The sequence below is a fragment of the Lethenteron reissneri genome, chromosome 7, assembly GCF_015708825.2.
Source record: "Lethenteron reissneri isolate LAM-NWPU_2019-01 chromosome 7, ASM1570882v1, whole genome shotgun sequence".
Classification (NCBI taxonomy): domain Eukaryota; kingdom Metazoa; phylum Chordata; class Hyperoartia; order Petromyzontiformes; family Petromyzontidae; genus Lethenteron; species Lethenteron reissneri.
In genome coordinates, this window is record NC_083785.1 from 8012371 (window position 1) to 8037774 (window position 25404).

The 25404-nt window shown below is 53.5% G+C and overlaps 1 protein-coding gene across 1 annotated transcript in view; it reads left to right on the plus strand.

Moving 5' to 3' along the window:
- The first annotated feature begins 260 nt into the window (after positions 1-260).
- Positions 261-25404, plus strand: part of NHEJ1 (non-homologous end joining factor 1) — a 39531-nt gene continuing 14387 nt past the window's right edge. The window contains 6 exon segments of the mRNA XM_061577054.1: positions 261-471; positions 1826-2074; positions 4653-4922; positions 5995-6133; positions 8486-8520; positions 8522-8545. Coding sequence (XP_061433038.1) covers positions 1883-2074; positions 4653-4922; positions 5995-6133; positions 8486-8520; positions 8522-8545 — 660 coding nt within the window. The 5' untranslated portion in view covers positions 261-471; positions 1826-1882.

The following is a 25404-nucleotide window of genomic DNA, read 5'->3' on the forward strand; positions in this document are numbered from 1 at the left end:
CACCAGAAAACCCTCTGATCTGACATCAGATAAACATCTGATCTAACACCAGCTAAACCTCTAATCTGACACCAAATAAAACCTTTGATCTGACACCAATAAAACCTCTCATCTGACACCAGATAACCCTCTGATCTGACACCAAAAAACCCCCATCTAATCTGGTACCAAAAACCCTCTAAACTGCCACTAGAAAACCTCTGATCTGGCATCACTGTAGCGGAAAGGGCGGTTGCGTCTGTACCGCTTTCGTTTTCCGGGTCAAAAGTGCTCGCTCGTCCGCCGCCCCATGCGCCGCTCTGCGTTGCGACAAACTTCGCCGTCGCCTCCCCCGCCGCCTAAACATTTAAAGACAATTCGCAACGCTTGCCTCTTCAAGGGGACAAGGGCGAGAAATACAGACATCGACTCGAGTTCGCTCACGTCTGACCGCGAAGACGCCCCCAGACGACAACGCACGTGGCCTCCGCTGTAAGCATTGCGCGTGACCGCGTGCAACGTGAACGAATGAATGAATCACCACCACGTTAGTTGATTGTGTGGCGCGGGGGTGGTGGGGTGGGGGTCTGTCACCTTGTTATTGTTTGGGGCCGTCCATAAATGACGTCACGCATCTGGTGGGGGGGGGGCGGGGGGGTCAGACATTTGTGACGATGTGTGACAGGGGAGGGGGGGTGTTTGAGAAATGTGACGTCACATCAAAATGCGCAAGCTTTAAATTAATATAGACAACACGTTCTGCTTAATTAAATTGACTTTAATAAATGTTTTCTCCTACAACATCAGAGTGCAGCGCCACATTAAATACGCACTACGATGGCAATAGTTTAAAGCGATTTGAAGCATGTTTTTTTTTGGGGGGGGGGGGCAGAGCTTTGTGACGTCATATTTGAGGGGGGTCTGACTTTTTGTGACGCGGTCAAAAATCGTCCAAAATCGCGTGACGTCATTTATGAACGGCCCCAATGACAAACTCGATTCGAAACTTTCGTGACTGCACGAATTACTCTTTGGTTCTTTCGGTAAAGTCATGTAGACAATAAAATCAAATAATCGAATACGACGTTTCGGTTGCAACACAAGCAACCATCATCAGGTAAGAATGAATGATAAAACACAGACTCGGGAACAGCATAGGCAGACACACATGCAGAGAGAGAGAGACACACACAAAGACACATAACCGGTTGGGCAAATAGGAAAAGTAATTGGTGACGTTTCGGGCAATGATCCTTCTTAATGGCACGCAGAGAGGCTAGAGATGTCAGCCGTATGTAAGCGGTTTGGTTGCACACGCGACCAAATCGCGTAAGGGGCCGTCCATAAATGACGTCACGCGATTTTAGACGATTTTTGAACCCCCCCCTTCATCACAAAAAGTCAGACCCCCCGAATATGACGTCACAAAGCTCTGCCCCCCCCCCCCCAAACCATATTTCCATTTTGAAAATAAAACGTTCTTCAAATCGCTTTAAACTATTGTCATTGTAGTGCGTATTTAATGTGGCTCTTGCACTCTGATGTAGGATAAAACATTAAAAGTCTATTTAATGAAGTAGAATCTGTTGTCTATATTTATTTAAAGTTGCGCATTTTGATGTGACGTCTCATTTCTCAAACCCCCCCCCCCCTCGTCACACATCGTCACAAATGTCTGACCCCCCCCTCCCCCCTAGGTGCGTGACGTCATTTATGGACAGCCCCTGATGGCGAGAATGAGGCCCCCATCCAGCAGTGGATGAACCCAGAACGGCTGTGTTGCGTGCTCGTGACCAACACTGGAGTAACTTGTACGTATGTTGAACTTCTTTCGCACCGTACGTAGCCAACCGCGCTGATCAAGGAGGCGCGGCAGGGGTTGGGTGGTTAAGGACAACGAACGATGGACAACGACCACGACGGGAGGCTTGGAGCCGGCCTGGCGGATCAGCCGTGGACCTCGGTGGTGCTGGAGGACAGGCCGTGCCTGATGAAGGCCTCGTTCTCGTCGCGCGGATACAGCCTGCTGCTGTCCGACATGGCGCACTTCTGGAGCGAAGAGATGAACGCGGAGGGCGTTGGGAAGCGACTCGGGGTAACGAGCGATCCGTGTCAGTCTCGCAGGTCGCGCGCGGTGGGGGTTCAAAAGCGTGGGACGCTCCCGTCTCTTCAAAGGTGTCCGGCCCAAGTGTGGTAGAGCAGGCCAAAATTACCCTCCTCCAAGGGGGGATCTTTGGACGATTTATAGCTTCCCTCTAGCGGAGGCCCTTCCCGCCGGCTGCCGTGCGCAGAGGAAACCCGGTTTAGTTTGATGTGAAGTGGCCACGGTTAATGTCGGTGGCGAGCGATGTTTGAACCGAGTCCCCTGGGCACTACCCGACTGGCACTGGTTAGCATGATGAGGTGTGGCCGGACTACTCCCGCGACAGCCACAGCATGCGGAGGCCTTCGACGAAGAAATGTCGTCGAGTCTACGCTTATAAGGAGAAAAACATATCTTTGATTAAAAAGTTCAACTCGCTATGCTTGAGAACCCAGGTTTAGCATCATGGGTGGCTAAAACGCAAGCCCAAGATCTCATGATAATAATAATAATGCAATTTATAATGCGCGCAAATTTGCGGACGTAACGGCCGCAATTCAGAGGCGCGGAGCCAAGCTCAGGGTCGCTCGAAAGCGTGGCTGTAGAGATGCGTTTTTAAGTGTCTCTTGAAAGAGACGATGGAGGTGATGCTGCGAATGTGCAGAGGGATATTGTTCCAGACTGTTGGGGCTGCCACCGAGAAGCGGCGCATAGACACGATGACCATCCTGGATCTTGGTATCAAGAGGAGGTCGTGAGTCGCGCTGTGCAGGCATCTGCCGTGTGCTGAGCTGCAAGATCTCATGATGTATGTTGAACTTTTTCCCCACTGTACGTAGCCAACCATGCTAATCACATGTGCCAAGGAAGGACAACAAGCTAAACACAAAAAGCAGTTTTAAAGAAATGCGTTCCCAATCTAGATTTAAAAGTGGCTTCCTAATAGCAGAAGGAAGTGCGCATTGCAGACGGTCGTGGAAGTGCATCTGAAAGCGCGCGATGCGGTGGCCGTCTTTGTTCGATGGTCAGCCAAAAGTTGCCGTTGTTGCGAGGATGACCGGGGTTCACGGTGCCGGTTCGGCACGACATAGTACACACACACACACACCGCCCACTTACATCGTTCGCTGGCAGCATTTCAAACATTTGTCAGCCATCCACTGGCTCACTTGCCAACCTCCTCCCTCCCGCCTTACGTAAGAAGAAGTGCACGCTAGAAAACTGAGACCCTCCACCCCCCCCCCCCCCTTGTGTCGCCCTGCCACCTCCTGGCAACGCCGTTTATCGGCCACCTTGACCAGCCAAAATGAAACAAAACTCTTGGGAAGTGATGATCGGGGCCCGATGAACTTGGAGGTTGTCTCTGCGCGTTATATATATGGACACTTGATAGCTACGATGCTGACGTCCCTGGCAGATATTCATTACCGACGTGAAAGGAACAAAAGGGACAATTCTTCGCTCCCGGAGGGATGGCCTCTGCTTACGTTGGCCGCGTTTTGCTCGCTTAATCTCCGAGGCGCAGAAACCACCGCGGCGGTGTGCCATGGTACGTGCCGGGCCGTCGCGGACGCAGCGAGGAAACGGCGGCGGGGCGATTGCGTGTTGACATCTTTTTTTTTCGGTGGACGCAGGGGTGGGTGGGGGGGGTTGTGTTTGGGCGTGTGTTCCCCGCCAGTCCTCCTCCACGCGCCCCTCCTGGCTGCACTGCGCCGGTCATTGTAACAGTGACAAACCCCGCTGCCACACCAAGCGTCAACCAAGCCCCCTAACAAAACACTTACCTAATGCAGTAACCCAATCCCTTAATTACATGGCCAAAGTAAACCCTGCACGCTTCGAGCAGCAGTTGTTTCTAGGTGGCCGTGATATGCAGGTAAAAGCCCTTTGAGACTGGTAGCCCGTTACGCACCTCCGATTAGCACGGTTGGCCACGTAAGGTGCGAAGGAAGTTCAACATAAATGCAAAGCGAGACAGGCCCCGTATTAAATCAGTACTCTGGCTAAACAACACAGACTCGCAGAGACCCACAGAGTTCTACAGAGTTGCACAGAGACCGATATAGACTTAGCAGAGAGACCCATCGAACAATACAAAAAGGGTCGGTAAAAATCGTACAGGATTGATCCTTGAATTGAATGTTGACCCTGAATTGTGACAGTTCATCGGATCGTTGGTGTTTGGGGGTGGGGGGAGGGGCAAAGCATGACCCGTGTGATTGTTGAGCGTGTAATTGTTGAGCGTGTAATTGTTGAGCGTGTAATTGTTGCGAAAAACATTTTTGGTTTGGTCCGCTGCGTCGAGAATCTACAGGCTGGTCACTTGCTGGTCTTTCACCACCGAGTAAGCTTGACGCAGTTTCAGTCAACGTGTCCTGTCTCTGATTTGCTGGATTTGTCCGTGAGAATTGTCCTTTGACTTTTCCCGTGAGCTCGACGTAGCTTTTCCCAGATCGCTTTCTGGCCTAGCCCAAACTTCGTGATATATTTGCGCGTTGAGCGTAATCGTGGCACAAACTTGGCCTTGGCGTTTTTCCTCCTCCCCCCCCTCCATCCCCCACCTCCTCCTCCATACGGCCTCTCACGGCAGGAGCTTAACCGGCGGCTCGGAGCGCCGGTGGAGCGTGTGTGCGAGCACCTGCGCGAGGCCGTGGGCTCGCTGCCGAGGCCCGGCGCCGCCGCCGATCGCCACGATGGCGCTGCCGGCGCCGCCGCAGCCGCCTTCTCGTGGACGCGACGCGAGCCCGCCGAGCCGGAAGAGAAGGCGGGAGGTACGGTGGCGGTGGTCGCGCTGCAGAGCCGGATGAGCGGCGTGCCGCTTCGCTGGGAGTTCCGACTGAGTCCTGCGGAGCACCCGACGGTGAGGGGCCCCTGACGCCATTCCGTAATCGGTCGTCGGGTCTGACCGACTTTGTGTCGTCGGCGCCCTCTGCCACCCGACGCAGCCGAACGGTCGAGTCGTCGCGTGTTGCGAGCGTTGTTTCAGCACGCAGGTTGAGTTGAAGAACGATCCCCCGCCCCCCTCCACCACCGTGACCAAGTTTAGCGATTAGATGACACGAGGTTTTAATTCGAACCTGCATCAAATGTCGTCATCAGGACGAGATCTAGGAAGCCAGAATATGAATAAAAGAGCTCCAAATAACTTTGCTGGATTTCTATTTGTCAGTTGCTCTTCAACTTATCGGCAAGCTGATATAATGTGTGCATCAAATGCTTGGACATTATTTTGGATGTGGCGGGTGGTGGAGGCTCTTAACGGCACAAATTTTTATCTGATCAGCATGGCCTAACCCAAAACTCCATTCCGAATCCTACCACTACAAACGTTAAACCCTGTGTTAAGATGATATCGTTCATTTACCATCAGAAAGGAAAAGGTTTCCCACTCCTGATGGACACATCGATGCACATCAAATTATTTATTTAACAAGATGAGAACCCAATAGACTAGGATAGTCTCATTTGCAAGAGCGAGCTGGTGATGAGATGATCATTATAATCACATGATGATGATGGTGATATGATTAGGTGATGGTGATGATGATATATGATGATATAATTGTGACGACATGACATTCTTGCATACGCACGCTAAGAGTTTGACCCTGCTCATCCAAGCCTCCTGCCACAATCCTCTCCACCGTCGCTGCTGCCGCGCACCCTGAATGCGAACGCCCTATCTTCTTGGTTCTTTCGGTAAAGTCACGTAGAAGGGAAGTAATTTTAGTAATTTTATTTCTTCCCTTCTTGGTTCTTTCTTCCCTGCTACGTGACTTTACCGAAAGAACCAAGAAGATGAATCCCTGCAGTCACGAAAGCTTTAAATCGAAAAGCGAACGCCCTAGTTCGATTCCGGGCCAAGGCTAACAGCATCGGTGTCTGTCTGTCCGTCCGTCCGAACCGGTCGGTGCCACCCCGCCGGCGTGCAGGTCTGGGACGAACTGGTGGCGCCGGCGCTGGGCATGCTGCGCGTGCTGAGCCGCGAGAGCGCCGAGCTGCGCGCTTGCATCCGGCGCAAGGACGCCGAGATCGCAGACTACCGTGACAGCGGAGCCAGGGTCAGCCGCAGTGAGTCGCGCGCACGCACGCGCTCGTTCGCTCACGTGCACGCTCGCTCGAAGTACTTGCCCCAACAGTCTCTCAGTGCGACACGGTGGGTGGGTGGTTTGGGGAGGCTTTTGTGCCCGTACGTCTGATGTACGCAAGTTACGCAGCCAGCTGCCTAAGCCGGATGTCACGTCGTGAGGCGAAGCATCCATTCGGATCTCTCGCAGAGCAGAGGAGTGCAGCAGCAGCCCTTGGCGGAAGCGGGTCTCGCAGAACTAGCGCACAGTAGGGGGCAGCACTTTCCCACCGCTCTGATACTCGGGAACGACGCGCGGAATTTAGGTCAATTTCAGTGCTGCACTAAATTTGAAGCTGAGATCATCGACACGTTGCGCACGGAACACGCCCAGTCGTTAATCGCATGCTGCTGAGACACGGCCTCATACCTCGGTTCGCATCCCATCCTGTCATCCCATCGTCTCTTCCACCCCCCCCCCCCCAAAGTTCTTAAAACCTTGCTCAATGCAAGAAACGTGATAACTCTTAGAACTTACACCATTTTTAAGGTGCGGTTTGTTTCTTAGCGCTTGGCATTTTGTGACTTGGCGGTTCGTTCTCAGCAACCGTTTAACATATTATACACATGTCACATATAACTCTAATAATGATGTAATCATTTTAAACAATACCTTAACCGTGCCAGCCCTGCGCTCTTGGCCGCTGAGCTAACCCGCCTGCTTGTTTTACGGCGGCTTTTTAACACAAAGACAAAGATCCCCCGTATAGCCTTCACAGACTGTTGGGGCAAGTGCTGTTAGCGAGCACCTATGAAGGGCGGCACGGCACACGAGGGGGTGTGCCGCCAGCACCACGCCCGGCCGCCTTTGTCTCCCCATTGGCAATGTTCACACACCGTACCAGGTACTAATTTGAGGCTGAGTCGACCTAGGGGAGACCCAGGACCGGTTCAGATAATTGTCACCACTGGTGTTGGCCGTGAGCGGGAATCGAACTCAGGTCGCCGCGTTCGTAGCGCAGCGTAGCGCTAACCGCTACACTACCACAGCACAGCAGCTGACCAGCGTGCCAAACGATGGGTGCGAGCGTGCGCGTCCGTGCGATGGTAAAAGCCCTTCCCGGCGGCCCGGCGGAGCCGCCCCTGCGTTTACCCGGTCGCACACCGCCCGCGCCACCCGATACGCCGACGCTTCCCGTGCCTACGAGGGCCTCGACTCGCGATGGGTCGTGGTGGGGCGGTGTGGGGGGGGCGCGCGGGGGGGGGGTGGGAGGGTGGAGGGGGGGGAGTGGTGCCTCCACGCTGCGCGGGCAAAGCTTCGGTTTTCCAGGAAATCTGTCGCTTTGTCACGTTGCGCCAGCACTCGCTTGCGTCCGACCGCCGGGCGTCTCGTCTTGTCGGCGCCCGCGTCGGCGGGAACGCGCTCGCCGACACTCGCCGACACTCGCCAACACTCGCCGACACTCGCCGACACTCGCCGACGCTCGCCGACACTCGCCGACACTCGCCCGGCCGGCGTGGCGACGCGCGCCGTCTCGCTGCAGGTGCCGCAGTGGCGACGTGTTAACTAGCTCGGAATCCGGAGAGCACGGAGAAAAAGGCCTAGCTTACGAGGAGATGCACTTTTCATATCACAACATCATGGCCAGCAACAAAGAGCGCTAATAGGTGTAGCCGAAAAGGTAATGGTGCGGCCCTGAAATATCTTTCTCACGTCACTGCCGTCAGAAGGGCTTCCACGAGAGGGCACTCTGGAGAGCCCTTCTAGAGGGTGTTTGGCCTACTTTTCAATGCTGGTCGGACACCTTGCAAGAGGTATATGATTTAATTTGGCAAAACACAAAAATGTATAGAACAAATTATTAATTTTCTTGTTTTTTTATATTTACGTTTATACCACTGAAGAGTTTCCATTAATGACCCGCTTGATGCGCAGTGCGTTCAGCTGTACTCAATAGCGCCCATACTAATCGAGCGGTCCATTTAACATCGCACAAAGGGTGCCCCACTGCAAGTACAAAATCTCTCGGACATATCCACTGATTGGTCCTGTGCTAGGTTTCTTTGAATAAACCTCAAGAGATGCTTAGGACTGCACCCCATTCTCGCCCCCTGCTTCATACGATGTTAATTACCTCGCCTGGTATACAGGAAATCATGGGTTCGATCCCGACCTTGACACCTGCTGTATATTTGGAGTTTGCGTGTCTCTCTGTCCGTGGTAGCGTGGATTTTTCTCTGGGTCCTCCGGTTTTTCCCTCCACATTTAGAAACGAGCTAACATTTGTAAAACAACGTGCAGCGACTCTGACCAACTTTGCACGTCCGTCTTTCTCGGGATGGACTTCTCCCGACAGAGCACCTGGAAACGAAACCCTTCGACGACGGCGCTTTTCACGACGGAGTTTTACTCGAAGGTGAGTTGGTGGGAGCTACCGTCCCACGCTTTCTCTCTCTCTCTCTCTGTCTGCGGCGCTCCGACTCGTCCTGCAGAATGGGTCTTGCCAAGTTGTCGCGGTCGGTAGGCGACGTCGCTGCTGCTGTCTGTGTGTGTGTGTATCCCAACTGGGCAGTTTTAAGCGTGCGACCGTGGTCGTCCAGAACTTAGACCGGAGCACGTGTGACGACGCAACACCCCGATCGACAAATACGAAGGAGACATCACAGCGACGATGCACTCCGCTACTCCTGACGCGGTTATCTGGGCTTGGCCACCTGTTGTTGCTCTTGCATCTACATCAGCTTCGTTTTAAGGTTACCGTTTTTTTTATAGCCATGGGATGATAATGGGAGATGAAACCCATGCAAAACAAACTCCACACCGAAAGGCGCCCGGGTCGGGAATCGAACCGAGGCGCTTCGTGCTGTGAGGCGCGAGTGTCACCGCTGCGACCTCCACCCTGCCAACCCAAACTCATTGCACGTTTTGCACTCATTACATGCAAAGTGCTTTGCCACAAATGAACCACAATGCCTTGCTGCTGGTCTCGTCAAGGAGCATAAACCACCGTCAAGCTCAACTCAGGTCATCCTTGCAGCAGCGGCTTTTGGCTGCTAACCATCGAACTAAGACGTGTCACCGCATCGTGCCCTTTCAGATGCGCTTCTGCGGCCGTCTGGAACGCTCTGCCTTCCGATATTCGCAAGCCACTGGAGTTATGCACTTTTGAATACAGATTGATAACTCAGTTGCAAGTTGAACTGCTTTTCGTGTTACGTTTGTTGTCCTTTCACCGCACCTCCGATGAGCATTGTTGGCTGCGTACAGCGCAAAATAAGTTCTTCATGACACATACAAACCTCTTTGGCAACAGGTGCGCCCGCCACGCCCGAGCAGTGCTGTGCCATCGCGTCTGCCCCTCATTCATATTTAGTCACAGCATATGTTGCAAACGAGACTACGAGAACCCAACAGGGAGGAGAGGGCTTTTGTGGGAGCCCCGCGGTTAAAATTATTCGTGAATCCACATCCTCGCGCGATAATGCCTTTTGCCAAACTTTGGCAACAGTGTCCAATAATAATCCGCGCCGTACCAAAAAAATGCAAAATTGTCTCCTGTTTGAGGTGGCCAGCAGGTCTCTAAGAGGTCTGGAGCGCTGAGTCGGCGCCGCGCTGAGGCCCTGGGTTTGAATTCCAGGCTGCCGTGTCGGATGAAACCTGCTTTCTCCAGTGAGTAGCAGAGGTCGCAAACGGGTTTTGATACCTTACCCGTACCCGTACCCGGCCGCACCAGGGTCGCAAACGGGTACCCGTACCCGTACCCTACCCGATACCCGGCTACCCGTACCCGGCCGGGTATCGGGTAGGGTACGGGTACCCGATTGCGACCTCTGGGATGAAGCCATGTTGCAGGCGCGGCTGGGTTGGTGCTAGGAACTTGAATTGTGAGAAGAGACAAGACGTTGGGAAATGAGTGACAAATGGTTACTCACCAGTGACTCACGGCCTACCCGTACCCGGCCGCACCAGGGTCGCAAACGGGTACCCGTACCCGGCCGAGTACGGGTAGCCGGGTATCGGGTAGGGTACGGGTATCGGGTACCCGATTGCGACCTCTGGTGAGTAGCGAGTGGACGGTCCCAGCCCAGTCATCTGGAGGTGCGTCACCTGAGCGAGTGCAATGGTGCTGTTGCCTTCCCTTCTGTGCAGACCGGAGGTCACTTGAAGAGATCTCAGTGGTAGCTCCGTGATGTCCGCTTCCCTGGGGCGTTCTCTGACACTAAAGGGTCGCCCTGCTGTGCGAGGGATCCGAACGGATTCTGCGTCTCATGACGACGCGACGCTTATTGCCCAATCCGGATAAATTTGGGGAAAAAGGCGAAACATTTTCAACCGGTTTGCACCGTTGAAAATGCCGTTTCATCACTTCCACAAAAGCATACACTTCCACCGTCCAGTGTCGAACTTCTTTCGCACCTCATGCAGCCGGCCTTGCTAATCGGAGGTGCGACCACCGCCACCACCACCGCAGCCGCCACCGATTTTCACCGCAACTGGCGATCGACAAAACGTAATTTGCGAAAACCGGAGCATACACTGGCCGGCAGCGTTAGCGGAGACAATGATAAGATAGGATGCCGGCTGCTTTCCTGCGAAGCTATTTGCGGTTCCTACTCCACGCCGCAGAAATTTGCAACGAAGCGAGCGCCAATTTCTTTTTTTTTTCCCGCATGACACACGAGCGCAAGAACCGTCGGCGCACGACGGATTTTCACATTTTTTTTTTCACTCCCCCCCCATATCTCGGAGCGCGGCGGGGGTAATTAGGGTGCCGATTTTAGGCGTGGACCCGATTTCGTTATTTGCTCTGGGTCTCGGCCAGGAAGTGCAGGAAGGTGGGCTTGCCCCTCGATGGGAAGTTTACAATTGCCGTGCCATTGTGGAAGCGGTGGCGCTCCACCTCCCTGCGCTCCCTCCCCGAGCACGGCGCGCGAGTGCTCTCTCCGCTCCCAGTCGCGTGGTCACACCACCCACCCCTGCCCCCTTCTCCCCCCCCGCCCCCCGCCCCCCGCCCCCTGTTGCCACCGAGGTCAACTTTGGTCTCAAACCAGACCCTGGAGGCCAGCAAGGCTCATCTCCGAGCTTGACACACAACACGCACACGCGCCCCGTGCTGCCCGCGGAGATTGAGGATGGAACGATTTAACGCCTGTGGAGATTCGATGTAGTTACTGGGATTCGATTGAATGTTACGTTTCAAACAAACAAGCAAAAGTTGAACCCTGTTGTTTCTTAATCTTCGTTTTGTCCTTGGTCCGGATTGTGCCATCGGTTGCCGCGTCGTGAGATGGGGTATCCGTCGGGGTCTCTCGCAGAGCGCCGCAGCCGTGTTCGAAAGCGGCCCAAGGAAGCGGATATCACAGGTCCTACTTCCGAGAGCCATTCGAGTGGCGGCCACTTACTCACTCCTCGCGTGATCGACGTCGTGAGCGGGTGAAGCTAACGTGCTTCTGTGCTCGCTCGGTTGAACTTCAATAATTATTAGAAAAATTACCTTAGAACCTGTAACTTTAGAACCTTTATGCGAATTTTAAGTGAACGGGCAGGCAATCAGGGGTAGGGTGGAGCAAATGGAGCGGAGCCAATTTCGCTGAAGTGTTACTCGTGGTAATCACGTGACGAGTAGTCATCCACACCTCAACATACGTACATATGTGACGCAACCATCACGGACAAAGACAAAGGTCCCCCGTATAGCCTGAACAAACTGTTGGGGCAAGTGCCGTTAGCGAGCACCCATGAAGCCCGAAACGGCTCATGAGGGGGTGGATGGGCAGCACCATTCCTGACCGCCTTTGTCTCCCCAGTGGTGCTGTGTTTACCTGGTGCTGTGTTTACACACAGCACCAGGTACTCATTTGAGGCTGAGTCGACACGCACACGCACGCACATGTACACAAAGATCCCCCGTATAGCCTTAACAGACTGTAGGGGCAAGTGCTGTTAGCGAGCACCTATGAAGGCCGGAACGGTACACGAACGAGGGGGGTGGGTGGCCGGCCAGCATCACACCCGACCGCCTTTGTCTCCCCAGTGGCGATGTTTACACACCGCACCAGGTACTCATTTAAGGCTGAGTCGACCTAGGGGAGGCCCAGGACCGGTTCAGATAATCGTCACTGGTGTTAGCCATGTACACACACACGTACACACACGCACCGCATGACCACGACGTCACGTTCCACGTAACCTCAAGACAACGCACAAACAACTCCACGCCCTCGTGAGTAACACTTTATTATCAGGTGGCTTTTGGGCAGTGGACCTGCTTCGTAGCACGTAAAAAATAAACTCAGAAGAAGGTAGGTGGGGGGGGAGTTGACCATGTAAAACAAGTGCTGTTGCAGGCGGTCTCCGCTTTACGACGATCCGCTCGCACGATGTTCACGCGTCGCCGGCGCGGATCGATCGACAACGCGGAGACTTTGACTCACGGCGGCGTCTTCCAAACGGCGACTCCCGAACGCGTTCCAGCATGAGTCGTCCCCGGCGTGACTCGGCCGTGGAGCTTTCGTTTGTTCCCGAGCGTTGCTTTTGTATGTGGGGTTCTTTTTCTTTTGTAACCTGTCAAGACCCTGCTAAAACACGGCCGATGAAAGGGAGAGAAAAAAGAAAACGCAACACCATCGGCATGAGACGTCCCGACTGTTTCCACTGAACGCCGTCGGGAAAACGGCGGTCCGTGCAATTTTCGACGACGGGGTTACAGGAAAGCGTGGTAACGTCGTTAAAGCTTGGGGGGTGGAGGTGGCGCTGCCTATAATGTGCTATTTATGTGCTGTAAGGAAAGGCGATTGCCTGAAACGTCGCCTATTTTATATACAGGTAGTCCTCTACTTAGGATGTAGATGCGTTACGACGACCCCATCGTAAGTCGAAAATATCGTAAGTCGAAGATGGCCTAGCCTACCCAGGAGTCTTAAAGAAAGGTGATATGATAATTGTTTTTTTACCCTTTTATCTGGCAACAAAACTGACACCTTTTTTACGAGGAGTCATGTTTGCATAGACCACAATACCTGCAGTCATAATGCAAACAAAAACAAAAACCAATTATATATTTTTTACTGGCAAATGAGGTACCAATGGTGAGAATGGTGATAATTTATCAAAACAGAGCAATTTCCAGTACCGTACTGTATAAACTATATGCTGTATGTGATGATGTTTTGTGTTCCTTGATAATATCAGCAAGGTGGTTCATTTGTGGCGAGCGCTTTGGATGTAATTATGTCGTGATGCTGCATGTCGCCTCAATGGAAGGCAATATAAAGGAAGCTAAAACTAAACTATTTTTTATTTTGCCAGGTAAGGCCCACTGAGCTAAATATCTCTTTTTCAGTGGCCACAAATCATAGCTCAACGATGTGGCTTATCACGTGGAAATGTATAGCAGCCAAGAAACCTCGCACAGGACAAATCGGTGGATTTGTCCGAGAGATTTGTACTTGCAGTGGGGCACCCTTTGTGCGATGTTAAAAGGACCGCTCGATTAGTATGGGCGTTACTATTGAGTACAGCTGAACGCACTGCGCATCAAGCGGGTCATTAACGGAAACCCTGCAGTGGTATAAACGTAAATATAAAAAATAAACAAGAAAATGTATTATTTGTTCGAAACATTTTTGTATCCGGCCTAATTTTATTTCATTGAGCGCTATCGGCCTGATGTCGTGACATGAAAAGTCTATCTCCTCGTGAGTTTGGCTTTTTGTTTGTGCTCTCCGGATTCCTCCCACGCTGAAAAAGTTGTGGCCAGTGCTACGTCCGGCTGCCTTTGTCTCCCCAGTGGTGCTATGTACACACCACCTCGGGTACCTATAGAAGGCTGAGTCGATCTAGGGTAGGTCCCAGGAGGAGATTTAGAAGTTTGCCACTGATGTTGGTTGTGAGTGGGAAGTGAACTTGGATTGCTAGGTTTGTAGCGCAGTGCGCTACAGCACTGCACTGGTGCTCTCTATAGAGACGAAGATATAGGGCCTTAATTAACACTTGGGGCAAGTGCTGTTGGTGAGCACCTATGAAGGCCGGCATGCCACACGCCTTTGTTTCTCCAGTGGCAATGTTTATTTGAGGCTGAGTCGACCTAGGTCAGGCCCAGGACCGGTTCAGATAATCGCCACTGGTGTTGGCCGTGAGCGGGAATTGAACTCGGTTCGCCGGGTTCACAGTGCAGCGCGCTAACCACTACAGACGCACACACACACACACAGACACGCGCACGCGTACACACGCGCGCGAGCACTCAATACCGAAGGAGCTGTTTCCTCCCCGTGATGAATGTGCGCCGTCTCTGCGAAGGATTTCCTCTGGCCGCGCTCGCGCCCGGGCACGGGGGAAACGCGCTGGGCCCGTACGAGGGCCGTGCGCCGCAGGAGAGAGCGGAGCACGCCTACTATCTAGAAGCGCTTCCCCCCCCGCCACCTACCTGGCACGCGTGAGTCTTCTCCGGCCGCTCCGGTTTCCCTCCCGCTAATTTAATGGGCCGGTAACACCTCTTAGTACGTCGAGGAACGCAGAGCTTGGGCAGTTGTTGGCAGCGCGCCGGGTAGCCACGCGGCTGCCGTATGCATGTCGAGCTTGGGCGCTACGTTGGCGAGATGTTAACTGCCTCGCCTGGTTTACAGGAAGCCGTGGGTTCGATACCGATCCTGATGCCTGCTGCTGTATATTTGGAGTTTGCGGTGTCTTTCTCTCTCTCATCATCATCACGGTGGCTAGGAGATGTTAACTGCCTCGCTTGGTATACAGGAGGTCGTGGGATCGATCCGACCCTGACGCCTGCTGCTGTATATTTGGAGTTTGCGGTGTCTCTCTCTCTCCCCGTGGTCGGGTGGATTTTTCTCCGGGCCCTCCGATTTTTCCCTCCACATTTAGGATCAACATCACGCGTTTTAGAGTATTTGCCTGCTATACATTTCCACGTGATAAGCCACTCCGTTGAGTCATTATTTGTGGCCAGGTCGCTTCTGAAGAAGAGCTCAGTGGGCTTTACCCGGCAAAATAAAAAGTTCTATCGTTTAGTTTATAGCTTCAGTGGAGCGGCTTGTGCAGGACGCGTCCCCAGAAGGGTTGGTGGCAGGTTGTCGAGGCGAACGACAAAACGGCAGCCAAAGGTGGAATCACCCCTTCGTGCGCCGTGCCGGCCTTCGTAGGTGCTCGTTAACAGCACTTGCCCCAACAGCTTGTGTAGGTTATACAGGGAGGGGGGGGGATCTTTGTCTTTGCGGTGTCTGTGCGCCGTGTGTCTGCATCTGTCCACACGCTGGAGAAAAAAATCATTACAAAGAGGACGCACGGTCGTGTGCGTAACAGCACGAGATGCCCAACCTTCAGGTTCCTACAGCTGCGGGGGGGGGGAGGGGGGGACCTTTGTATGAGCTGCGTGCGAGTCCACACAACAGTGACGACACCAACTCGAAGGCAGGAGGCATTTGTTTCTTTTTCTCCATCGAGTGCCGGCGATTCCCTGGTGCATGTGGCCTAAGAAGGCTGGCGTCAAGTTCTCATCCTTTGCCAACAGAGGGTGTCTCTTCCCTTCCCCCTTCCCCCCCCTTGTGCCACTCCAGCCCCACACACTCCGGTGAGAGTGGATGCATCCAGAGCATCTTCCACCCTCCCTCTTCCCCCTCTCTCAGACGATTGTAACGGTAGAAAGAAGGGAGAATGGGTGGAGGGACAGACAGTGTGTGGTTTGATAGCGTCATCATCATCGTCATAAAACTAAACTATTTAAACTAAACTGTTTTTGTGTTTTACCAGATAAGGCCCATTGGGCTATAGAGCTATTTTTCAGAAGCAACCGGGCTGTCACAAATCATAGCACAACTGAAGTGGCTCATCACGTGACCATGGGGAGAGAGAAAATGCAAACGCCAAATATACAGCAGCAGGCGTCAGGATCGGGATCGAACCCACGACTTTCCTGTATACCAGGCGAGGTAGTTAACGTCTCGCCATGCAACATGGTTTTCTTCAACCCGTGGCAGCTTTTGCAAGGCATATCATGATTCTCAATAGATTTCTGGGTCAAATGACGCAAGTAAAGTATGTGTAGTACACACTCCTCCTCCACACGCCGCAGCCAGTTAATCAAGTTGTCACAACCTACCCACTGAAGCGGTAACTAATCGGCACGTGTTGTTCATCACGTGACAGCTTTATTAATTGTCTGTGTCGGGTGGAGTAGGGTGTACAACACAGCACTCTGTGACCGGCATGCTGCCACAGTTGGTGGAAGCATGACCAAGCAATTCCCCCCCCCGGATTGCTTCAGATAATCCATAGCACGGGGAGGATCCATTGCACGTTCCAATATGTATGTTCAACTTCTTTCGCATCACACGTAGACAACCGGGATAATCGGAGGTGGGGGGGGAAGGACAACAAACTGAACACAAAAAAGCAGTTCTCTAAAGAAATGAGTTTTCAATCTCGATGATTTAAAAGTGCATAGCTCCAGTGGCTTTCCGAATATCGCAGGGAAGAGCGTTCCAGACGGCCGCTGAGGAGCGCATCCAAAAGTATGCGATGCTGTGACCACCTTTGTTTGATAGCCAGCCACTGAACCACAGCTCCAAAAAAAAAAGAATAATGATACATTTCGATTTAAAGCTTTCGTGACTGCAGGGATTCATCTTCTTGGTTCTTTCGGTAAAGTCACGTAGAATGGAAATAATAAAATAATAAAATAAAACATAATAAAATAATTCTCACGACGTTTCGGCCACAACGCAAGCAGCCGTCCTCAGGTGAAGACCAGGTCTGTCAGGGAGAGAACCAAGAAGATAATGATACATTGATAATACAAATAATACAACAATAATAACCCCTCTGGGTTGCCCACGGTGTGAAGAGGCCTTCATCCAGCGGTAGATTGAGAAAAGGCTGTAAAATTAAAGCAGTGCTATTAGACCATCATCATCGTCATCATCATCGCAATGTAGTTCTGAGTTGTTCTCACCACAGAGGACATGACGATTACCACTGGGCCCCATTACCCATCACCGCTACCTTCCGTAGTATGTCAGCCGTGTAACTTGTGTCTATGTTTCTTCTACTTCTGTGGTTCGATGGTATCATGATAATTTGTCTCGGTTTTTTTTTCATATCAGATGCGGGCTGCTTCCTTTTGTTGATAGGACATCTCTGAACTTGAGATCTCTTAGACATGAGGGGCTTTGCTCCCTGAATAGTTTCACTGAAGAAATAAATACATTGACAGATGCATAATCCTTCCCTAAAAGTGTAGCACTGTACAATCTTACAGAAACGAAACTTTTCGGGGCCTCTCCGAGACTGAAAGTCAAAACCGGTCCATTATTGTTGTTTGCGCTGAACCAATGAACCAATTCTGCTGATACGATGCACTCCTCTCAGAAGGCCGTGCGGCCGATGGGCGGTGCCAACTATTTCTCTTTTTGGTTTTATTCTGAGAGACAGCTGTAGAGGAGCGAGCCGTGAATTTTTGGATGTGAGAGGGGCTTGCCGGGGCAGCGTTCGCCATCGTTTGTTGTTGTTGTTGTTATGCCCCGTGCGTGTTTAAAGAGCACGGTTGTGATGAACAGCCTCTGCCGATGGCACAGCTTCCGATGTACCTTTGATCTTTGCCGTTATCAGGATTATTGTGTTTATTATTCTGCACTGCGCTCCCCTCGTTCCATCACCAGCCGACCAATCACCAACCCTCTGCCCCCCCCCCCCCTCCAGACCACCACGGCCACTCAAATAAACAGATGCATTGTGATATACAATATGGTACCATTTGGACTTATAAAGCACGGCACGACAACCGCATCTCAAGAAATCCCTGCGCAGAACGGCGTGTGTGTGTTTGTGTTGTAGGCAGTCAAGCCGCGGGCAGAGGAAATGGAGGTAGGCAGAGGAGTCTGGAATTGAACAGGAGCAGGGAGTCGGCAGCACGGGCAGCTGGGGGAAGGGAGTTGCCGACTGTGGGCGGCGGAAGAGGACGAGTCGCCTCGCACTCAGCGAAGGGGCTCGGACAGAATTGCTTGTTTTCTGAAGCGGAGAGTGTGCGCAGGGGAGTAGTGCGAGGGGAGAGGCAGGAGAGTGCGTGGAGAGGGGTAGAGTGAGATGAGAGGGGAGAGGCAGGAGAGTGCGTGGAGAGGGAGTAGAGCGAGATGAGAGGGGAGAGGTAGGAGAGTGAGTGGAGGGGGGTAGAGTGAGATGAGAGGGGAGAGGTAGGGGAGTGCGTGGAGGAGAGTAGAGTGAGATGAGAGGGGAGAGGTAGGAGAGTGAGTGGAGGGGAGTAGAGTGAGATGAGAGGGGAGACGCAGGAGAGTTAGTGGAGGGGGGTAGAGTGAAATGAGAGGGGAGAGGCAGGAGAGTGCGTGGAGAGGGAGTAGAGCGAGATGAGAGGGGAGAGGTAGGAGAGTGCGTGGAGGGGAGTGTAGAGAGATGAGAGGGGAGAGGTAGGAGAGTACGTGGGAGTGCATGGAGGGGAGTAGAGTGAGATGAGAGGGGAGAGGCAGGAGAGTGCGTGGAGGGGAGTAGAGTGAGATGAGAGGGGAGAGGTAGGAGAGTGCCTGGAGGGGAGTAGAGTGAGATGAGAGGGGAGAGGCAGGAGAGTGCGTGGAGGGGAGTAGAGTGAGATGAGAGGGGAGAGGTAGGAGAGTGCCTGGAGGGGAGTAGAGTGAGATGAGAGGGGAGAGGCAGGAGAGTGCGTGGAGGAGAGTAGATTGAGATGAGAGGGGAGCGGTAGGCAGGGGCGAGTCCGTGGGTGGGGGGGTGATGTTGCAGACTGTGGAGTGCGATCTTCGAGTTGATCGGGTGTTGGATCGCGAGCCGGCGCAGGGGACTGGCGTGACGGCGGTGCCGCGTGTCACGGGGCGCGGCTGATAAAAGACGTGACTCGCTCACTTCGGTGCAGCAGCAGCAGCGCAGCGCGCCACCCCCGGCCGCTCTGTTGTTCCACCTCCAGCATTTGAGCCTCCGGTGCCTTTGTCAAGCCGGGCATTGTGAAGTCTGCTTTTAGCCACACGGACAGGATGGAGCGTGCCCGCCTATCCAAACACATTAGCTCTGGGAGTGGGGAGGGTAGGTGTTGGTCGGTAGGAAGGGTGGGAGATTGCGGCTGCTGCTACTGCTGCTGGTAGTGGTGGGTGCGGTGAGGTGGGGGTGCGGCTGAGAGGAGGAGGGGGGGGGGTTGTAGTTCGAGCGAGCGAGTGAAAGTACGGCGTGGCCCCAGTGGTCCCCAAGGCGCTCGTAATGGCCGTGTCGAAAGGGCAACGCGGAGGTCGGGGTAATATACAGCCGTGGCGGTTGACGTCTTTTTATTTTCGTGCCCTCCACCGTTCGTCGCGTGCGCCAAACGGTCGCGATTCGTTGGGCGCGCGCTTTCCGATTGCCGAAATGCACTCACGGTGGAACAGAGTAACGGGGGGCGGCGGCGGCGGCAACGGCGCTCCGAGTTGTTCTCGGTCCAGCCCGCAGTGTCCCGGTCGAAACGCGTGGAGGGGGGGGTTGGATGGGTGGAGGGGGGGGGGGGCGCTCCGGTGGGAACTCGCGAGCGTCTTGCGGTGCGGCGGTCACGGCGCTAGCGAGAAAAGCACGTCTGCGGACAACCGCGGCGCTACTGCGCCTTTCAATTTCTGCCGCTTAAGCTCTGAGCTGCACCCAAATCCCTCCGCCCGTAATCGTCAGATGCTACAAGTACCGTTTTTGCGTAGACACACGCACATACACGTATTTTTTTTGGCTCTCGCGTAACGAACAAAACATTGAGATGTCCCGGTTTGTGAGCGGGCTGTGATTGCTTTTGAAAGCTTTTTATTTCTTTTCCTTCCGCGATGATCGCGAAGTCCTCCTCCTCCTACCTCCTCCGACGTCAATAACGCCGCCGTTGCCGCCACCCCGCGATCATCGCTTGAGCGCTCCGAGACGCTTCGTTCCGGCTTGGGTTAATAGCGGCTCGCGCTAATATCCGTGTCACTCTCGCAGCGTCCGGGCCCCCGTCCGCGCCCGCAGCGTGCTGTTTGAACGCGCTTGCTTGGCTCTTGTCGTTGTGGAGGCAATAGGAACCAAGGTCTCCCGAAGGCCCCTTCCGTGCGTCGATTGTTCGACCCAATGGCCTCTGTCCCATTGTTGTTGTTATTTTTTTATTATTTTTGCCGGCATCATCGTCGTCGTCGTTAACTTTCGGCCACCACGGTCCATCCACTGATAGACAAAGGCCTCCCCATTCCACCGCGATCTCTCATGATCCACGAGCTGATGTCATCCTTCCATCTCCACCACCACCATTACCATGCTGCCTATAGCGATGGTGGTGGTAGTGGCCATGGTGGTGGTGGTGGTGGTAGTGGCTATGACGGTGGTGGTGGTTGCGGTGCCGGTGGTGGCCGTGGCAGTGGTGGTGGTGGTGGTGGTGGCCGTGATGGTGGTGTTGGCGGTGGTGGCGGTAACGTTGCCCATGGTGCAGGTGGCCCTGGTGGCGCTGGTGGTGGCCATGGTGGCGGTGGTGGTGGCCATGGCGGTGGTGACGGCGGTGTAGGCGGCGTAAGGCGGCGGTGGCGGCGAGCTCCGATCTGAGCCGGTCCCCCCGGGTGACATCACCGCGCCACTCATGCCGGCGTCGTCGTTCAAAGGGGCGCAGATTACACGGTGATCTCGCTCTAAACGGCGCAATAATGGGATCACGCCGCCGCGCCGTCTGTGACGCGCAACGCCCCTTTCAAGTGGGAACGCGAGGGAGGCTGTGCCACCCGTGCAGGTGTGTGCCTGCGCTTATGGGGTGGGGGGGCGGGGAGTGTGTGAGTGTGTGTGTCCGTACGTACGTGGGTGTGGGCGGAGCGGTGGGGGGGGAGCGGTTGGCGCACCGTGCCGCGCTGCGACCCGAGTTCGGTTTCCCTCGCTCTCACGGCCAACGCCGCTGACGAATGTCTGAAGTCGTCGTGGGTCTCCCCTAGGTCGACTCGGCCTCAAATGAGTACCTGGTGCGGTGTGTAAACATCGCCACTGGGGAGACAAAGGTGGCCGCACGTGGTGCCAGCCACGTGACCCTCCTCGTGCAGAGGAGGGTCGGCCAGAGGAGACGCTCACGGATCAGTTTTTGCCCGGAGAGTCTATCAAGGCTATACGGTAGATCTTTGTCTTTGTGTTTATGAGGAGAGAGTGTGTGTCGTGTATTGTGAAGTGCACTGCGCTACGAACTCGATGACCCGAGTTCCGTGGCGGGTATTTGAACCGGTCATGGGCCTACCCTCGGACGACTCGGCCTCAAATGAGCACTTTGTTTGGTGTGTAAAACATCAGCGCTGGGGAGACAAAGGCAGCCGAGCTTGCTGTTGGTCACCCGTCCCTTCGTGCGCCGTGCTGCCCTTCGTTGGTTGCTCGCTAAGAGCACTTGCCCCAAGAGCCTGTTGAAGGTTGCACGGTTGATCAATCTTTGCCTTTGCGTGTTGTTCTTCCCTACGCTCTGACAGCTACACAGCAGCCCTCGCTCTCGCGTCTCACCAGGCAAAGTCCCTGGATTAGTGAGCACAGAGAAGGGAGCAACTGCCATTGCATCAGCAATGCACAACGACTTCCTGCATCGCAATAATGAGGGGGCTTACGCTGCACGGCTGTGCGTCTTTGTGTCGGTGTAGCGGTCGCGAAGCGGCGAGCGCACCGCGCCGCAAGTTCGATTCCCGCTCGTGGCCATCAACACCAGGCGACGGTTATCTGAACCGGTCCTGGGCCCTCCCCTAGGTGGACTCGGCCTCAAATGAGTTCCTGGTGTGGTGTGTAAACATCGCCACTTGGGAGACACATGTGTTCGGGTGTGGTGCTGGCCACCCATCCACCCCATTGTGTGCCGTGCCGGCCTTCAATAGGTGCTCGCTAACAGACGGAACGGCAATAACAGCTCCCGCTAAGCGACGGTGACGTCACCCCGGTGCCCGTGTCAGGCCCAGGTGCACTTTGAGGTCACGTGAAGCTGTCGAGGGCTCGCTGACCGGAGGTCACGGGACACACAGACCCAGGTCGCGCTATGGGTTGACCGACTGAGAAGGCTGGCAGATGCATCACAAATGGAACGCAAAACGCGAACACGTGCACACACACGCACACACGCATCGATCCATCGCACGTGCCGGTGATCGCATTCGGCAGCTGCGCTCTCGGCAAAGCAACCCGGCTTGGAGCGCCTCCTCCACGCGAAGCGGCCAGTTGACGACGACGTTGTCGTCACGCGATGAACAAACGCGGCCAATTCAATGACGCTTCAGCAGCACCTACCGGCGTGACGACGTTGGAGAGCGACCACTCAAGGCTGGAGGGCAATTCTCACATGGCTGGCCGCAATGATGCCGGTTGTAGCTGTCGTGGCGACGTCGTTGCTTCGTGGTTAAATCCACGTGTGTGTGTGTGTGTGCGCGACGCTGTCCAGCATCGGTACCTGTGGTGCAGTAATAAGTTGGCTGTTGTTTGTTCATCACGTGACGGCTTTGTTAATTGGCCGGTGTGCGACGCAGATTTTTACTTGCTTGGCGACCTGACCCAAAAATGTTAAATATACACCTGATGATGATTGCTTGTGTTGCGGTCGAAACGCCGTGAGAATTTATATTGTTTTATATTTTTATTATTTTATTATTTCCCATCTACGTGACTTTACCGAAAGAACCAAGAATATGAATCCCTGCAGTCACGAAAGCTTTAAATCAAGATTTATACAGCTTACATGATGGGATTTTTTTCCGCGTCCTCCGGTTTTTCGCTCAACACGAAGCCAAACGCTCCGTGAACGCAATTGGCCCGACCATGTAAGCAGGGGGGATCCTCTTGAAAAGTAACCTTGAGACTCGGCGAAACTTTTCTCAGTTGTACAAAGGTCATCATCATCATTATTCTGATTATAAAGTAACAAAATAAATAAGCGAACACTATACACCGGTTACTTGCACATGTGTTGAGCCATGCGGTGCCTGACTCAGTATATATATTCTTATTTATTATTCTAGCTGTTACTAGTGATTGTAAAGTGTTGCCCTTGATTATATGGGCGCCACGGTGGCGAGATGTTAACTAGCGATCCCGAAATCTATATATTTGGGAGTTTGCGTGTTTTCTCTCCCCGTGGTCACGTGGATTTTTCTCCGGGTCCTCCGTTTTTTTCCTACACATTTAGAATTAACGTGACACGCAGTTGAGAGTGTTTGGCTGCTGTAAATGTCCACACGATAAGCCACTTGGTTGAGAGCTGTCATTTGTGGCCAGGTCGCTTCTGAAAAAGAGCTGTGCGGCTCAGTGGGCATTACCTCGTAAAATAAAACGTAGATTAGCTTTAGTGTCATAAGTTACTCGGTGGGTCTCTGTCGCAATGCAGACTATGGGTGAATGTCACACACTTCGCCAAATACAATCGGACTGATCTGCTCTCTACATACAAAATTCAAGTCTTTTTCACACTTCCAGTCAACCAAAAGTGTTGAAAAAATATATTTTGTTTTAAGCGAAGAGACAGATAAATATCTGGATATACCATTGTCTGAGCGTACGCCCCAAATGATGCTAACTTGTGATTATTTTCGTGTTGTTATCGAAAGAAGAATTATAGTTTTGACCAACAATGTTTATCCAATTTTGTGCGTGGGTAAAAAGCATAATAATAATTTCCTCCTCTGCTCGCAAACTAAAAATATAATTCCAGGGCAGCGTGTCGTGCCCTGTTGTGGCGAGCGCTGGGAGGCAGCGGCTGCTTGGAGGCTTTTTTAGTCCTCCAACATTGCTATTGTTTGAGTAATTATGAAATTGTTACGTACTTCTCCGTCAACCACATCCTGCAATTCTCTGCGGTGAAATTCCACCCCCGTTTGTTTGCTTGTTTTAAAACGTATTCTGCCCCCCCCCCCCTAAAAAAAAAAAATCCGTAACAAAAGCATTACAACAACAAAAAAGAGTGACGTTGTCTACGCCATAGCGCTTATTTAAATGTTATTTGCCTTTTGCGACCTTTTACGGAATCGTGAAAAATCGTAAACACGCGGCATCGTAATTGTGAACGCACTTTGTTTTTGAGGGTTGATCTTTCACCTTTTAAAAATGTACGCGACGCCAGCGGACGATCCACGATGATAACGAAACCGGTGTTTTTTGAGTCGCGTACTCTCGTAAATTTTGCTTCAATGTGAGTGCGCAGGCTCGTGGGGAGGGGGGGCATTGGGCTTCTTTATTTAACCGACGCGCGGCTTCATAAAGCGATATCGCTTCTCTCTCAGCAGGCGGTGGCAGCGGCGGCTTCGAATCTCGTTTGAAACCCCACAAATAGGCGGTCGCTACCGCGTAGGGCTCATGATTGAGGTCCCCCTCGTTCACGCTCGGGGTTTGTGTTCCTGCTCCGTGGCCCTGTCAAGCCCCTTCGGCGAGCCCCGTCCGTCCATTCGTCTCTCTCTGTGTCTCAGTTCCCCGGTTTCCAGCATTGTTCCCCCGGTTTAGCAGACCTCCCGCTGGCCACTGTTTACCTGAGACACTGCACGCTCCCACCCCCACGTGCCGTGTTTGCTCGCCCTTCCCAAATATCCCCGCGCTCACATTCCTGCGAGCGCGGCGCGCCGGCCGTGGAGACGGGAGGGAGAATCCCGGCGCTGGCGCTCGCGACAAAAAAACGCTTTTCTCCGCGCCCCCCCCCCCGCTCCCCCGTTGCGCGCGCCACCGATGCGATCGATCGCTCCTCTCCGTAAATGGCGAAGAAGCTCGCCGAGGCGCGAATATTTGGTTCGGAGATTGAGGCCAGCGAGGGAGGGGGGGGGGGGGTTGGGGTGGGGGGGCGACCCTGTGGCTCCTGGAGCTGCGTGCGGCCTCTTTAAGGAGCTGCCCCTTCGCGACGTTATTTGTGTGCACGTGCGTATGTATGTACGTGCGTATGTTGAACTCCTTTCGCACCGTACGTGGCCAACCGTTGTTAATCGGAGGTGCGGGCGGGGGGAACGATAACAAACAGAACACTAAAAAGCAGTTTTAAGAAATGAGATGATTTGAAAGTGTGTAGCTTGAAGTGGCTTCACAATATCGGAAGGAAGAGCGTTCCAGACGGCCGCAGGAGCGCGTCCGAAAGCGCCGCGCGATGCGGTGACCGCCGCCTTTGTCCGATGGTGAGCTGCCAAAGGCCGCTGCTGCTGCTGCGAGGATGAGCGAAGTTGGCGTGATGGTGGTTTATGTTCCTTGACGGGATCAGCGGCAAGGCATTGTGGTTCATTTGTGGCGAGCAACTTTGCGTGCGATGAGCGCGACCTTTATCGAGGACCATCGTCTCGTATTCACCACACAGTG